This window comes from Odocoileus virginianus, chromosome 4, assembly GCF_023699985.2.
Source record: "Odocoileus virginianus isolate 20LAN1187 ecotype Illinois chromosome 4, Ovbor_1.2, whole genome shotgun sequence".
Classification (NCBI taxonomy): Eukaryota; Metazoa; Chordata; class Mammalia; order Artiodactyla; family Cervidae; genus Odocoileus; species Odocoileus virginianus.
Genome location: NC_069677.1, coordinates 29566227 through 29582862, shown reverse-complemented (window position 1 = coordinate 29582862; position 16636 = coordinate 29566227). Strand labels below are relative to the sequence as shown.

The 16636-nt window shown below is 36.3% G+C and overlaps 1 protein-coding gene across 2 annotated transcripts in view; it reads left to right on the top strand.

Annotated features, from left to right (window-relative positions):
- PIK3CA (phosphatidylinositol-4,5-bisphosphate 3-kinase catalytic subunit alpha) overlaps positions 1-16636 on the top strand; it is an 82840-nt gene that overhangs the window by 37202 nt on the left and 29002 nt on the right. For both annotated transcript variants that reach the window (XM_020879160.2, XM_070466371.1), the window contains exon 2: positions 16169-16596. In XM_020879160.2, coding sequence (XP_020734819.1) covers positions 16245-16596 — 352 coding nt within the window. In that variant the 5' untranslated portion in view covers positions 16169-16244. The remainder of the gene's footprint in view (positions 1-16168; positions 16597-16636) is intronic.

Genomic DNA, 16636 nt, shown 5'->3' with positions numbered 1-16636 from the left:
TTTAAGTGTGCTATTTATGTTCCATAATTGATGCTGTTATGCTGAATTTTCCCCACATCAGGATTCTCCCATCAATGTATCCATTCTTCTAATAACTGTTATTGGGCACATATGCATAAATCTCTGTTAATATCTCCTATAGTGACTCTCTTTAACCTAGGAACTTTCCCTTATCGCTTCACTGTAAACTTTGCAATCATTCCTTTTCTTGAGATAGTAGTACTCCCTAGTGAAGGTTTAGAATTTTAGCTAAGTTCCCTTGTTCAAACTTTCTTTTATCTCCCTCTGTGCATTTATTTTAATTTCAGCAAAATTAACTAATGAATCATAAGGTGGGAAGCAGTTGTTTGATAATAATTTAATGACTTAGGTGAAATAGTTTTAAAGGTTTTGTCAATTGATGCAGATTAAAAAAGTACTTTTAACTTTTTGAATTATATGATAATTTACTGTTTAACTTTATGTGTCAGGCAGTTGACTGGTGACAAACTAAGCAGCAATGAATAAAATGAAAATATTCTACTTACTGATCCCTTATGTTGACGTTTAAACACAGTCACACCCACTTCAGTTTGTCGTTCTCATTGCTCTCATTTTAAAGTATAGTAACTATGACTTCCCAGCTACTTAGTACATTGTACTGTACCAAGTATAAGTGATAGTAAATGTTTGAAAGAGCAAAATGAAACATGTCTACTAATATAATCCATCATTAAATGGATTCTAAGATATCTTACCTGTATTGTATTGGCTGAAAAATTGAGTTTTTAAAAAGCAAATCTGTGCTTACATGACTTCATATTGTTGCTCCTGTCATTCACAAGACTGCTTGTCTTTACATCTTGACTAGGGGATGCTTGTGCTGAAATTAAGCTACCTGAAAAGGTAGCTTAATTAATCAGAGAGATCTGATTGCACTCTGAAAGATCTGTATTCCTTTGCTTGCCAGACAGCTCTCCTGCATTACTCCAAATCTTGCTTTAGTGAAGTAACCTTTATACTAGAGAGCAAATACTGAAGTCTGATAAATCACTACTAACTTAGTTAATAATTGCTTGCAGGGGAGTTTCTCTGCATTACTAGTGTAATACTAAAGTATTCTGTTATTGCCAGAAAATGGACCAGATGGCAAGCAGTTACACCAGAGTAAAGTATTATTGTTTGGTCTTTATCATTGAAAAAGAACATTTTTTAAATCAAGTTTCTACTGTATTTCATGTCTTCCATCCAGTGCTGTAGTGTTCCTCTTGAACTGTATTGTTATCTGTAGATAGACTTGGGTAGTATTCACTAAACAAATAATACCTATCTTACTTTTCTTTTTTTTTTTTTGGACTTCCCTGGTGGCTCAGATGGTAAAGCGTCTGTCTACAATGCGGGAGACCTGGGTTCGATCCCTGGGTCGGGAAGATTCCCTGGAGAAGGAAATGGCAACCCACTCCAGTACTCTTGCCTAGAAAATCCCACGGATGGAGGAGCCTGGTGTCCATGGGGTCGCAAAGAGTCGGACACGACTGAGCGACTTCACTTCACTTTACGTTTTTTTAGAGTTTAGTTTGAAGAAAATGGAACATATTTGCAAGTAGCTCTCTCTGGATTTATTTGATTAAGTTTGGTAAAATGAGGGACTTTTTACTTTGGCCAATAAATTTGGCATGTGGAATAAGCAGATTAAAAATAGACATTATATGATCATGTTAAGTGAGATTTAAGGAAATAAAAGTCAGTGCCCTTTGCATTCTATGCTCTGTATCTATTTGTAAGAATGCCAGTAGTATATCAATAAGTATGGTATAAAAGTAAGAATACTTGAAGAGATTGTAGTAGTGGCCTCCAGGAAAGGTAATCAGTTCAGGGACAAAGGGTGGGATTGTGATTTTGGAACAAAAGGATAATAGCTAGCATAGATAAATAGCTAGACAAAAATGGCAGGGGACCTGTGTATTGATATGACAACCAAGATTGTGCAGTACATCTTGGTCAGATTTTCCCAGTGTAATCTAAATTAAATCTAAATTAAAAACTAAAATACGTTTTCATGACACTGTATTGTACTGATGCTTAATTTTGTAATACAGACATTGGGGAGTATGCCTTGAGATGAATGAAGCTAAAGGTAAGGTCTTCCTAGTATTTTTAGTAAAAGTTCATTAAATTATACCTATTTCCAGAGTATACTAAAAACTAGAATGACAGCAGAAGACTAGTCCTAATCCCTGTGTAAGATTGATAAACATATTCAAGAAGTACTCCAGAGTTTTATGTTAATGTTTTTATTTGATTCACTCACCAGCAGGCTCTTTTCCTGCCATAAAGGAAATTGGCAGAGTCCATTTGTACTTTCTCCTTAGCCTGTGAGTACTCGAGAATCACCACCACGATCGTTGCAGTGCATGCTAGACCTCGTCATTTGATTTTGAAAATATTGTCCTTGCAACAGCCAATTATAGCAATGATATATAAATATATGCTTTGTTCGTCCTTTGTGGTTTATATATATATATATATATAGTCATATACTACCACTAGTATATGGTAATAGACACAGGTACCATAGCTGAAGTTTTATGACACTGCTAGAACTCAGGAGATAGAGAAATCCATTGGAAACTGTAGACCATGATGAAGCCTTATGATTGGCCACTCATTCTCTTTTCTAGATAAATTTGGGCTTGTGACAGATAGTATAAATCTGTAAAATTTGAATAAATTTTGAGTTGACCAAAAATGAAAATAATGCTGTGCAGAGACTTTCAATGAGATATATCTGGAAGTATTTAGGTGAATATATTGTCTGCTAGTATCCGCAGTCAAAATTGCTAGCTCCAACTTGATTGGATCAAACTAGAGTGAAAATTTACAATTTGGGGATTTAGGTTTCTCTCTCTCTCTCTCTCTGTGGACACAAAGAGCTTCCCTGGTGGCCCAGACAATAAAGAATCTGCCTGTTGTTCATTCTTGATAAAGAGAAGAAAAGACAAAGAGGAACAGTGTGAAGCAGATGCTTTCCAGAAGTTCATCCATCCTTACCTGTAGTAGCAGGAGTTGAAAGAAGACCGTTGAGATATTTAAAGCTATAGAAAGTCTTGTGAAGGCATTAGGCTAAACCAGAGAGAAACAAAAATGAAAGAGGAAAAACCATTTGATAAACTTTAGAAAGAGAAGTTCTCATTCCTGATGACTTATGGAAACATCTTACCATCAGCTTATTACAGGTCTTTAAAAAGAATCAAGTCAACACTAGAAGACACATTGCTAGTGTTACCTTTTACTAGATGTTTTAATTTGATTAAGATGATTACTCAGGACATTCTTAAACTCTTTAATGAATTTCTCTGGATGGGCCCTGGATGATGTACTCTTGTCTCTTCAAAAGACTATAATCTGAGTCTGGATAGGTGAAGCTTCATTAGAATAATAAAGAGTGAAGTTATTTTTGGTAAAGCACCCAGGCTTTTGAAAGAAGAACGGGAGAGTAGAGCCCTTTTATACTTTTCGAAGTGAACCCATCAGTCAAGAAAGGAATGGTGTGTGGTTAGCATCATCCAAATAATGCCAAGTAATAAATAGATTGTCTTCCTTAAATATATGGGACATGAGTCTCATTTGAAAAGGGAAATTAGTCTGTGGCCACACCACCCTGAATGTGTCCAATCTCGTCTGAAAAGGGAAATTAGAAAGTACTGTGAGCCCCATTTTTTGGTTATCATCAGTAGTAACTTTGGTTATAAACTTGACTTGGTATAAAAGATTAAACTTTTAGGACCTTTTCTCTTCATCTTTCATGGGCTAAAATTTTTGCTTAGTAGAAAATTGGAGTAACATTTCTAGAACCCCTCCATATTTTGCATTTTCTTATAGTGGGTCATGCTTCCTTACTTGGCTGGTCTCTTCACTGATCTCATATTGGTTGAATTTTCATGGAGGCATTCGTGCATGATTAGGCTTCTGTTTTCACCATTGTGTTGGAGTATACTCTAAACCCTTAAATGGAGATACAGCTGTCAAACTTAAATATCATAGAACTGTTTCTCTCTTTATGTAAAAGATACTGCTTTTTAACCATTTTTCAAGGAAAGTATCTTTTTTACTCATTAAAAAATCACCCTCACCTAATGAAACTTAAAAGCTTTTGCACAACAAAGGAAACTATAAGCAAGGTGAAAAGACAGCCCTCAGACTGGGAGAAAATAATAGCAAACGAAGCAACAGACAAAGGATTAATCTCAAAAATATACAAGCAACTCCTCCAGCTCAACTCCAGAAAAATAAATGACCCAATCAAAAAATGGGCCAAAGAACTAAACAGACATTTCTCCAAGGAAGACATACAGATGGCTAACAAACACATGAAAAGATGCTCAACCTCACTCATTATCGGAGAAATGCAAATCAAAACCACAATGAGATACCATTACACGCCAGTCAGGATGGCTGCTATCCAAAAGTCTACAAGCTGGAGAGGGTGTGGAGAAAAGGGAACCCTCTTACACTGTTGGTGGGAGTACAAATTAGTACAGCCACTATGGAAAACAGTGTGGAGACTTCTTAAAAAGCAGGAAATAGAACTGCCATATGACCCAGCAATCCCACTTCTGGGCATACACACCGAGGAAACCAGATATGAAAGAGACACATGCACCCCATTGTTCATCGCAGCACTATTTATAATAGCCAGGACATGGAAGCAACCTAGATGCCCATCAGCAGACGAATGGATGAGGAAGCTGTGGTACATATACACCATGGAATATTACTCAGCCATTAAAAAGAATTCATTTGAATCAGTTCTAATGAGATGGATGAAACTGGAGCCCATTATACAGAGCGAAGTAAGCCAGAAAGATAAAGACCATTACAGTATACTAACACATATATATGGAATTTAGAAAGATGGTAACGATAACCCTATATGCAAAACAGAAAAAGAGACTCAGATGTATAGAACAGACTTGTGGACTCTGGGAGAAGGCGAGGGTGGGATCTTTCAAGAGAACAGCATCGAAACATGTATATTATCTAGGGTGAAACAGATCACCAGCCCAGGTTGGATGCATGAGACAAATGCTTGGGCCTGGTGCACTGAGAAGACCCAGAGGGATCGGGTGGAGAGGGAGGTGGGAGGGGGTACCGGGATAGGGAATACATGTAAATCCATGGCTAATTCATTTCAATGACAAAAACCTCTGCAATGATGTAAAGTAATTAGCCTCCAACTAATAAAAATAAATGGAAAAAATAAATAAATAAAAAGAAAAAAAAAAGAATGTTAAGGAGAACCCATTAAAAAAAAAATCACCCTCTATATTATACCAAATTTCCTTTAAGTATTGCTTCTGTGAACTAAATAGTATCTTAATAAGTGTACATGAGCTGTATTGTTGGTTTTTAACCCAAAAGATCACCATCATCCCTGCTTATTTCCAGTCAATTCAGATATGATTAAAAGGCATTTATTTTAGCATAAAGAGAAATTTGATAGTATAGTCTATTTCATTCCTCTTTACTACTTGCTTTTCCTCACTGGTCATTATTTTTTTTCGGTCCAAAAAGCCAAAAATATTTTTTACCATGAGTTTGCATTTTTATTTCTATTACTCATTGCAAATTTTCCCTTTTCTTTATATAAGAAAACCAATATAACTTCATGTATAAACTTAAAGAAATAGATTTTACAAATAATGTATAGCATAATTCTAAAATAACTTTTTTCTATTTCCGTCTGCTTTTTTAGAATAATCTCTTGTGTTTTATCATTGTTGGAATGTGTCGAATGACCATTTGATGCTTATGCTCTGCTGAGAGTGTACAGACTGATTTAAACAGATATAGGTTTCATCCTTTAGGGATTTCATGTTTGAATAAGAATACAGAGACAAATATAAAGATGAGGATAGAGACATCTGTTCAGATATCAAATATATCAATAAAATTATTCTGCATCAAAAAATATTTTTAAAAATATCTATCATCTTGTTACACTAGACCTGAAACAATAAAGTTCTGTCCCTTTCTGGATATGGACCTAGATAGCATTGATCTTATAGATAAGAGAGAGGGGAACTTTATTGAATTTTTATGTTCCAAGCACTACACTAAGGATTTTTTAACGTGTATTATCTTATTATTACAACATCACTATGAGGTAGTAACCATTTTTTTTCACTTGGTGCTAATAAGGAACTGCCCAAAATTTCCTGAGGAAGTCTTAGTAATTGCACAGTTCTCCATAAAGTCAGTAATGCTGAGGGTGATGGAGTAGTGATCTGAACCAAAGCAAAACCCTCAGTTTAGACCATTTCTGCTCTGCTGTTAGAACAAGACTGGTTTCATATATGTTCTCTTTGCTACTAAATACTGATTAATAGCATAATTGAAAAAATGTAGAGGTTTCTAAAATGTTTCTGGTCCCTTCATTACTCATTTGCTACAGGTGTTGAGGCGTTAAGGCTTAAGTCCCAGTTAGATTCTCTTTATGGAATGGTTAGCTTTGCTCTTGCCTTTGGGCAGAAGGAGACACCCCTAACACTGTCCACCTGTCTTACCAGTCTTGCTGTTAGTCACAAGGTAGCCTGGTTAATAAAGAGGAATCAACGAATTAGAATTTACTATTTTCTATGACTAGAAAAACTAGGCAAACTATTAATGTATTTTTTATTTTAAGTGTTAGTCGTTGTTTTAGTTCTATATTTCAAAATCGTAATTTAACCAAATACGGCTATCTCCATCTGAAATGTAAGTGGGATTTATAGAGTTACCTGATTTGCAGTTTACTTCTGACTGCCTGCTGCTTGTTTTATGTGAAGCTATGATAATCTGTTTTGACTCCCTCACAAAGATAAGAAAAATATTTCCTGGGAAGCTACGTCACTATGGAATCATTTGTCCTATTAAATGATGGTGTTACTATGAAATATCTCTTATTGTATTTTCCACATTGTTTAATATGTTTACTTCATAATCTTGTCCTTCTGATTTTCACCTCAGTTAGTTAATATTTAGCTCCTTTTGAGCTTAAATTTTAAGCAATTTTAATTTATCCTGTCACACTAAAATTTGAATTTTTAAAAGTTCATATTAGGGAAATTAGTACTATATTTTGAGATTTGTTATATTTTCTTTTATATAAAATTTGAAAATTCATAATTCAATAATCTGAGATCAAGTTCTTAGACTTCAAGATTTATTAATCTATGTTTCATCTTATAAATGTCTTTTATGTTTGTTTATCACATTTAATTCTGCCTCTCACACTGGATTCTTTTAACCACTTTAAAGTTCTTGTTCATTTTTATTGATAATCAAAAGCCTATATCAGTATAGATATTCTTGACCTAGATTTTGTCATTACTTTAAAAATCCATTAGCAAAACCCTTCCTAAACCTGTTTGTGGACCTCATGTTAGGGAATGCTTATCTTATATAATGGACTTCCCTGGTGGCTCAGTCGGTAAGGAATTTACCTGCAGTGTGGGAGACCTAGGTTCGATCCCAGGAAGACCTGGGATCTTCCCCCAGGTTGAAAAGATCCCCCTGGAGAAGGAAACAGATACCCACTCCAGTGTTCTGGCCTGGAGAATTCCCTGGTAGCTCAGACAGTAAAAAATCCACCTGCAATGTAGGAGAGCTGGGTTCAGTCCCTGGGTTGAGAAGATACCCTGGAGAAGAGGGCATGGCAACCACTCCAGTTTTCTGGCCTGGAAAATCCCCATGGACAGAGGAGCCTGGCAGGCTGCAGTCCATGGGGTCGCAGAGTTGGACACAACTAGATGACTAAGCACATCTTATATAATGCATTAAATCTCTGAAATGTAGTGTTATAACACCTTTTTTATAGCACTACACATTTAATAGTGAAAATGAATTGCATTCTCTTCTAAAGGAATTTAAATTTTCTATATCCTAGTCATGAGCACTTGATTTTCCAACCTGATTTTCTCTTAATCACTAAAAGAATGTTAGATCTGTTTTCTCATGATCTACATACAAAGGTCAATGAAGGACAGCACTTTGAAAGAAATGAATTATATGCATCCTTCCAGAGCTAGTGTATATTACAGCTGTGCCTTTGGACTCACTTCAACAACAGTTCAGTGACTCTTAGAGGAAGAGAATTTTAGAGGCCCTAACTGGGACTCAGAATAATTGTACTAAAAGATACTTGTTTCCCATGCCGGCGTAACCTCTGCAGTGAAATATTTAAAATTACTCTTCTTATCCCTTAAATCCAATTGGTCTCTCAGTCCTTTTGATTTTCCTTTACAAGGTATCTTCATTTATCTTTTTTGCTTTTTACTAATTGCTACCACTTTTTTGTTCAGGCCCTTGTTACACTTTCCCTGGGATAATTTCAACATACTAGTTTTCCTACTTACTCATTTATGCTCTGGGATTATAGTGACCCAAATAAAAACCTTATTCTGGAAAAGTTCACAGTCTATCAGGAAGTCTAACATGGATGTAGATAATTTTAATAATAACTTATTAAGGAACAATTACAGAAATACATGTAAAGAGCTGACTAACATTAAGAAAGGAAGTAGTTAACTCTGGAAGTAAATATTAAAGAGAGTAATCAGACCATGGAATTATTGAGATTTTAGTCATGTTGTTTCTGTAGCAAGTTTAGAGGCAAGTTTTTGTTCTCTTGTTCTAAATTAATTAAAAATTCATTTGTAATTTTTTAAAAACAGAAAAGCTTATTTTCCAGTTTATGGACAAATAGATGCAGCTGAGATGCAACTTTGGCAACTGAGTTAGCCATGAAACTAATGTTTTTCTATCAACTTGTCTGAGAATGGGGTGGAAAATATCTTGTCAGTATATGTCTGAGTAGATACACAGTTGTTAATGTGTTAGTTAAATCAGATAACATGTTAAATATATCAGTTATAAAAAATACAAAACCTTTGGTCATTCAGCATTTATGCAGCTTCTGTATTTGTGGGACATGTATATATATCTGTAAAATACAAGGTGCCTGTTGTAGCACATTGTGGCTGTTTGGGCTTCTCAAGTGGCTCAGTGGTAAAGAATCCACCTGCCAATCTGCCAGAGCCACAGGAGATGTGGGTTCAGTCCCTGGGTCGGAAAGATCGCCTAAGGAAGGAAATGGCAACCCACTGCAGTATTCTTGCCTGGGAAATCGCATGGACAGAGGAGCCTGGCAGGCCACAATCCAGGGGGTTACAAAGAATCAGACACAACTGAGCGACTGAGCAAACATAAGGTGATTAAGCTACAGTAGAGTCAGTATCAGTTCAGTTCAGTCGCTCAGTCGTGTCTGACTCTTTGTGACCCTGTGAGCTGCAGCACGCCAGGCCTCCCTGCCCATCACCCAACTCCTGGAGTTTACTCAAACTCATGTCCATCCAGTCAGTGATGCCATCCAACCATCTCATCCTCTGTCGTCCCCTTCTCCTCCTGCCCTCAATCTTTCCCAGCATCAGGGTCTTTTCAAATGAGTCGGCTCTTTGCATCAGGTGGCCAAAGTATTAGAGTTTCAGCTTCAACATGAGTCCTTCCAATGAACACCCAGGACTGATCTCCTTTAGGATGGACTGGTTGGATCTCCTTGCCATCCAAGGGACTCTCAAGAGTCTTCTCCAAAACCACAGTTCAAAAGCATCAATTCTTCAGCACTCAACTTTCTTTATGGTCCAACTCTCACATCCATACATGACTACTGGAAAAACCATAGCCTTTACTAGACAGACCTTTGTTGGCAAAGTAATGTCTCTGCTTTTTAATATGCTGTCTAGGTTGGTCATGACTTTCCTTCCAAGGAGTAAGCATCTTTTAATTTCATTGCTACAGTCACCATCTGCAGTGATTTTGGAGCCCAGAAAATCAGTCAGTATAGATATCCCCTAAATTTGCAAGTGTATACTTCAAGATAGCTTTCTTTTTTTTTTTTTTTTTTTTTGAACTTTTTATTTTGTATTGGGGTGTAGACAGTTAACAGTGTTGGGATAGTTTCAGGTGAACAGCAGAGGGATTCAGCCATACATATACATGTATCCATTCTCCCCCAAACCCTTCTCCCATCTAGGCTGACCACATAACATCGAATAGAGTTCCATGTGCTATACTGTGGATCCTTGTTGGTTATCCATTTAAAATATAGCAGTGTGTACATGTCCATCCCAAAACCCCTAACTATCTCTTCCTGCTGGCAAGCAGAATTTTGTTCTGGAAGTCTGTCTCTTTCAGTTTTGTAAGTTCATTTGTATCATTTCTTTTTCAGTCCCACATATAAGGGATGTCACACAATATTTCTCCTTCTCTGACTTAACTTCACTCAGTATGACACTCTCTCAGTCCATCCATCTTCCTGCAAATGGCATTATTTCATTCTTTTTAATGTCTGAGTGATATTCCATTGTATATATGTACCACATCTTCTTTATCCATTTCTCTGTCAATGGGCATTTAGGTTGCTTCCATGCCTTGGCTGTTGGCTATTGTTAACAGTGCTGCAGTGAACATTGGGGTGTATGTATCCTTTTATATCATGCTTTTCTCCAGATATATGCCCAGGAGTGGGAGTGCAGGGTCATATGGTACCTCTATCTTTAGTTTCTTAAGGAACCTCTGTACTGTTCTCCATAATTACTCTACCAGCAAAATAGCTTTCTTATTTTTAGTGATTTTCTGATGCAGATGTAACATTGATATTTTAGAAACAAATAATTTTTAAATATACTTTTGAAATTAAAATTTAAAATATGTAAGATATGCTTTATGTATATTTTAAGTTAGAAAGTCTCTGCTATATCAGCCAGGGTAGATAGACTTATAATCCACAGTCAACTAGCAGTTATCTGTACTCTGCTTAATGATATTAACTGTAGAGTATTATACTAAATGTTAGTTGCTGCATTTTGAGTTGAATACTATCAGCAAAAGAATACATCCAGTGATGGCAAAGAAGACAACAAGCTGTCTCTCTTGAATTATGGTTAAAGGAACTGGGGTTAAAAGAACTAGGGAAAATTTTTAGTCTTTGTCAATATGTGAAGAGATAAAAGGCAGACTGTTGGAATAAAGAGGTGTAAGAATAATAACCTTTAGGATTAACTTTAGAAGTACTTCACAAAAACTTCTATATCAGATGGGTGAGCTCTAATACTGAAAATTGCTACTGGACTTTTAATTAGGTGACTTATAAGGTACTTTAGTGTTTTAAGATTTTAACTTGACTTGCTTAACATTAATCTCTTTGTTTTCAAAATATTTAGCTTGAAAGTGTGGGATTGAGGTTGCAAGGCAGGGTTCGGATGACTTATTAGCCAGTGTATATTTGGAAAATTCTTTAGTTGATATCAAGTAATTCTGACATGTTTTCAGAGGTAGCAGACTTTTTCTGTAAAAGGCCAGATAGTAAATATTTTAGATTTTGCAGGCCACATGGTCTCTGTAGCACCTGCTCAACTTTACTGTTTATGTGCGAAAGAATTGTTGATGGTACGTAAACATGGTTTCTTGGCTGTGTTTCAGTTGAACTTTATTTACAAAAACAGATGGTTAGCTGGGTTTAGCTTGTGAGCCATTGTTGGACAACTCTTGCCTTAAATGATAAAATCTGGAAATACCATTCTAATATAAATGGAGAAAGGCTTTCAGTTAAGGAGTTAAAAACCAAATTGTCAAAATGTCATTGTCTTTTTGGCTGGAAGAGTGCACGTCTGGTATTCCAAATACTGAATTGCCCATTGAATTAAGAAACCTTTTGCTATAAAAGTCAAGTGACAGTGGAGAGTCTGAGACTATTTTCTGCTGTTCATTTCTGCTGTATATTTTGTCCTTAAAGGTGTGTTTTTACACCTTGGTTTATTTGATTATATCATTTATTTGAAAACAAAACTTTTAAGAAATCTGAATTTAAAAATCATGAAAAAATGTCATGTTACTCTTTTGTTCAAAATACTTAGAGACTCCCTTTTACTTAGAGTATATACTACGTAGAATTCAAACTCCTTAACATGGAGTCTGTCCACTTTTCTTGCCCATGTGTATTTCTCAATCCTCCCTCATTATCACATATCCTACCTATTCCCATGCATTTCATACTCAAGTAGTAAAAAAAATCAAACTTATATTGCTGGTAAAGGCTGTATTTTTTTCATGGTCTTTGTACACACAGTTTTATAGCTCCCTCTTCACCTAGCTGTCCCATGTCCAAGCCACTTCTCTGCAAAATCCCTATTAATCTGTAATGCTGTAGATAAACTTCCCTGATGCCTTCCCTAGCCTCCTCAGGCAGTTGGAGATTTCTTGTGACTTTTCCAAAGTTCCTATTCTGCCTTATAACAATTTTCCATTGTTAAAGTTGTTCCTGGGTCTTGTCTTTCCCCAACAAACTCAACAACCAAAGAGAAAGCGTCTATTTACCATTGTTTTCATACTGTTTAACCTAGAACCTGGCATAAACAAGTATTTCTCCAAAAAGGGCAATTAAGCCAGGGATTCCTCACACCTAAGCCGTAAGTAGCTGTACCAATTAAATAGGGACACACGGGGTCTGGGGAACAAACCACAGTTGCAAAAATCCCAGCATCTAAGCCACTCGGTACTGTTCCAAATTTGTCTTTGAATCTTGCAGTTCCGGCTCTGCCTTCAGGCTTCAGCACCTGACTCGTACTACTTTGTGAAGCTGAAACTCCTTGTTTACTTGCCCCACTCTGTAAAAGAACCCAGTCCTCTTTTTCCTATCACTAACTGATGCCAGTCCTGAATAATTCATAAAAACCTGAAAAGATACTGTGGGTATACTTGACAGGTTTGTTAATTATATGTAATATTTTTTGAGTGCTTACAGTATGCCAGTCTCTGCTTCCATGTTTTTCGTATATTACCTCATCAATACCATGGTCTGATGAAGTATATGCTATTATCCCAACTTAACAAATTGGGGCAGGGGGCCAGGGTGGTGGTGGTGGTGGTGGTGGTGATATAAGGTTTGGTGAGATGAATTGAACTGCTTAAGGCCATACAACTATTAACTAAGGCAGACAGAATCTGAATCCAGTGTAACTTCAGAGCCCATTGTTTTATTCACCATTATTCACCACCAGTGAATATTCCTGCCATAACTGAAGTCCAAATAACAGTATGGTTACAGTGTACACTTTGAAATCATGTAAACCTGGATTCAAAATATTTAATATTTACTGGTGGCAAATAACTTTACTTCTCTGATCTTCAGTTTTCTCATATGTAAAATGTTTATTACTTACCCCAAAAGGGTTATTGCATGCCTAAGTGCAAGATATATACTAAAGAGTAAGTGTTAGCACCATTTGTCTCTTTTGCACTTCTGTTCTTGTGAGCTCTGAGGTGATGGTTTGAACACAATAAAGCCTGGGGTAAGAAGACAAATAAGAAAGTTAGCTTCCTCTCCCACATGTAGAGTACTACCAGTGTGAACCAGTGCCTGCTTTCCAGGATCTCCCAGTATTTTATGGCTATGATCACATTTATTCTCTTAATGAGAAGGGTGTGTCTTAAGTATTTCATAGTTGTTAATTGCCCATAAATATACTAAAGTAGAATAAGGATTAAAATCAGTGATCTCTTGGGTACTAGACTTCTCTTTTGCTAATTCTTAGGAAACATATGAGACTTTGGGAGTTGTTATTTATTATATAAAATAGTTGGCCTCATGATTCCATAACATAGACCTGTTAGTGCCATTCAACAAAGAAAACTGTAAACACAGCTGCTGTTTTGGTATGGTTTGTGGTTTGGTTTTGTTTTTATTTGAACTTTTTTTCTGCAGGCAGATCATCACTTAAAAGTAATCATTCGGCATTTCCCCTTGCATTCTTCAAATTTTTTTGTATGTTTTTTAAAAGCGTAGCCTAACTCATTTCTATAATTATGCTCTCAGATTGATCCATCTGGTTGTTTTTACTAGCCAGTGAATTTTCTTTTAAAAGTATAGAGAATAGGATAATTATATTTTAAATCCTATAATCTCAGTGAGTCTCTTATAAATTTGAAGAAGATATTTTCAAGTATTAAAAAAAATTGTACATTCCTTATTGTCTTTCAACTGATCTCTGTATTTCCAGAGGTAGGGAGAGGGCTTGAAATTCCTGCTGTTTTACTCCTTATCTCCTTCTTCATGTGCTAAAACTCTGAAGCATACCATAAACACTTGTTTACAACTGAGAATGGATACTGCAAAAACATCTAATCAAAATAGATCCTTTTGCTCTCTCTAGGTTTCATAGGCTGTGTGGAGAAAGAGGAATTGTAGGGGACAAATGTAGATGTAGTAAGACAATTTAGGCCTTTACAGTGGTCCAGACAAGAAATAGTAGTGGACTGACCCAAGACATTAAGAAATTCAAGATATAGAATTAACGCAATTTGTTGATGAATTAGATACTGGCTTGTACGAAATAAAGGAGTCAGAGACAGTTTCTGGATTAAGTATATCCTGCTCTTCACCTCTTTCTCACTGTGTTCGTTCTGCTCCTGCTTATCCTTAAAGAATTTAGTTTATATGTTACCTTCTATGGAAAACTGTCTCATTCCAACTTCCATCAAGTTAAGTGACCACTGTATGTGCTTTTATAAGCCCCTGGTACTTCTTCATGGGAGCTTTTTTTTTCTCCCTGTTTTATACGTGTGAATTTTTTACCCCACACCAGCATACACATAACCTTCACACTCTTGATGTTGTCTTGTGAGGGCAGAGGCCATGCCTGTCTTGCCATCATATTCCCAGTACCTAATATGGTCCTGGGGACAGCACCAATACATTGTTGGTGAATAGTGTCATTTATAGCTATTGTCTATAGTGCCTGATAGAGTAAAGCTTACTGAACAACAAAATATAACCCACAAGAAATAAATTTGTGCTATGTGGGACTTCCTGTAGTTCATACAGTAAAGAATATGCCTGCAATGCAGGAGACTCAGGTTTGATCCCTGGGTTGGAAAGATGCTCTGGAGAAGGGAATGGCAGCCCACTCCAGTATTCTTGCCTGGAGAATCCCATGGACCCTTCCAGGCTCCTGTTCATGGGATCACAAAGAGTTGGACATGACTGATCAACTAACACTCCTACTTTTTGGTAAAAGGGATGGATCCTTGCAAATTAATCATCCTATCTCAAGGAAAATGCATTGATGACACTTTTTATTATACTTAATATATAACTAGATTATACTTAAAGAGAATCATCAAGGTATCACTTAGACAATAACAAATACAAAAAAAAAAAGGAAATTACAAAGATTTTTCTTTCTTAAGAAAGAAAAAAATACTAAACTGTAAATTCTAGTTACCACAGAGTAGAGGTAGTAGTGTAAAAGGAAAAGGATTTGACTTCTCTAGCCTTTACTTTACTCATCTTTAAAATAAAACCACTGGTGCTGGTTTAGTTGCTAAGTCATGTCCGACTCTTGCAAGCCCTTGGACTGTAGCCTGCCCAGCTCCTCTGTCCGTGGGATTTTCCAGGCAAGAATGCTGGAGTGGGTTGCCATTTCATTATTCTTACCTAAAAGGCTTTGCTTTACTCATCTTTAAGAACAGTGGAACCATGGTCTAAAAGGTCCTTTCCAAACCAAATTCTGTTGTTGTGTAAAATAGAAAAGAATGGTATATAATGGGAATTTTTATTTCAGTTGCAGCTTACTATTTATTCTCTCCATAGCTCCAGCTCTGTCTTAAGATCTGACCTTAAAAATCCATTCAAATAAGAATTTTTTATTGAATGAATTTATTAAATGTGATTAAATGCAAGTAATTGTTTTTTCTAATTTTTGGTTTGGAATCAATTCTTTTAGCCTGTGCTTAGTCGCTCAGTTGTGTCTGACTCTTTGCGACCCCATTGACTGTAGCCCACCAGGCTCTTCTGTCTATGGGGATTCTCCAGGCAAGAACACTGGAGTGGGTTTCCATGTCCTCCTCCAGGGCATCTTACCAAACCAGGGATCAAACACAGGTCTCTCCTGCATTGCAGGCAGATTCTTTACCGTCTGGGCTACCAGGGAAGCCATCTTTTAGCTTAATTAGGAACATAATCTGAGATGAACTATAATTACTTACTCTAATCATTTCAAACTACAGAAAATGAAATTGTACATTTAGTAATGCCATAAGTGTATTCTTTGATGGTTCCTCCTTTAACATACTTTTTCTTTCTTTGATTTAGATTTCTGCTTTGGGACAGCCACACATCTAATTCCTTAAAGTACTTTTATATGTAAAGCTTGTAAAGGATCAGAACAATGCCTCCAAGACCATCATCAGGTGAACTGTGGGGCATCCACTTGATGCCCCCAAGAATCCTAGTAGAATGTTTATTACCAAATGGGATGATAGTGACTTTAGAATGCCTCCGTGAGGCTACGTTAATAACTATAAAGCATGAACTATTTAAAGAAGCAAGAAAATACCCTCTCCATCAACTTCTTCAAGATGAATCTTCTTACATTTTCGTAAGTGTTACCCAAGAAGCAGAAAGGGAAGAATTTTTTGATGAAACAAGACGACTTTGTGACCTTCGGCTTTTTCAACCCTTTTTAAAAGTAATTGAACCAGTAGGCAACCGTGAAGAAAAGATCCTCAATCGAGAAATTGGTATGATAAAGTTTTGAAATGGCATTGTCATCCCATTCTA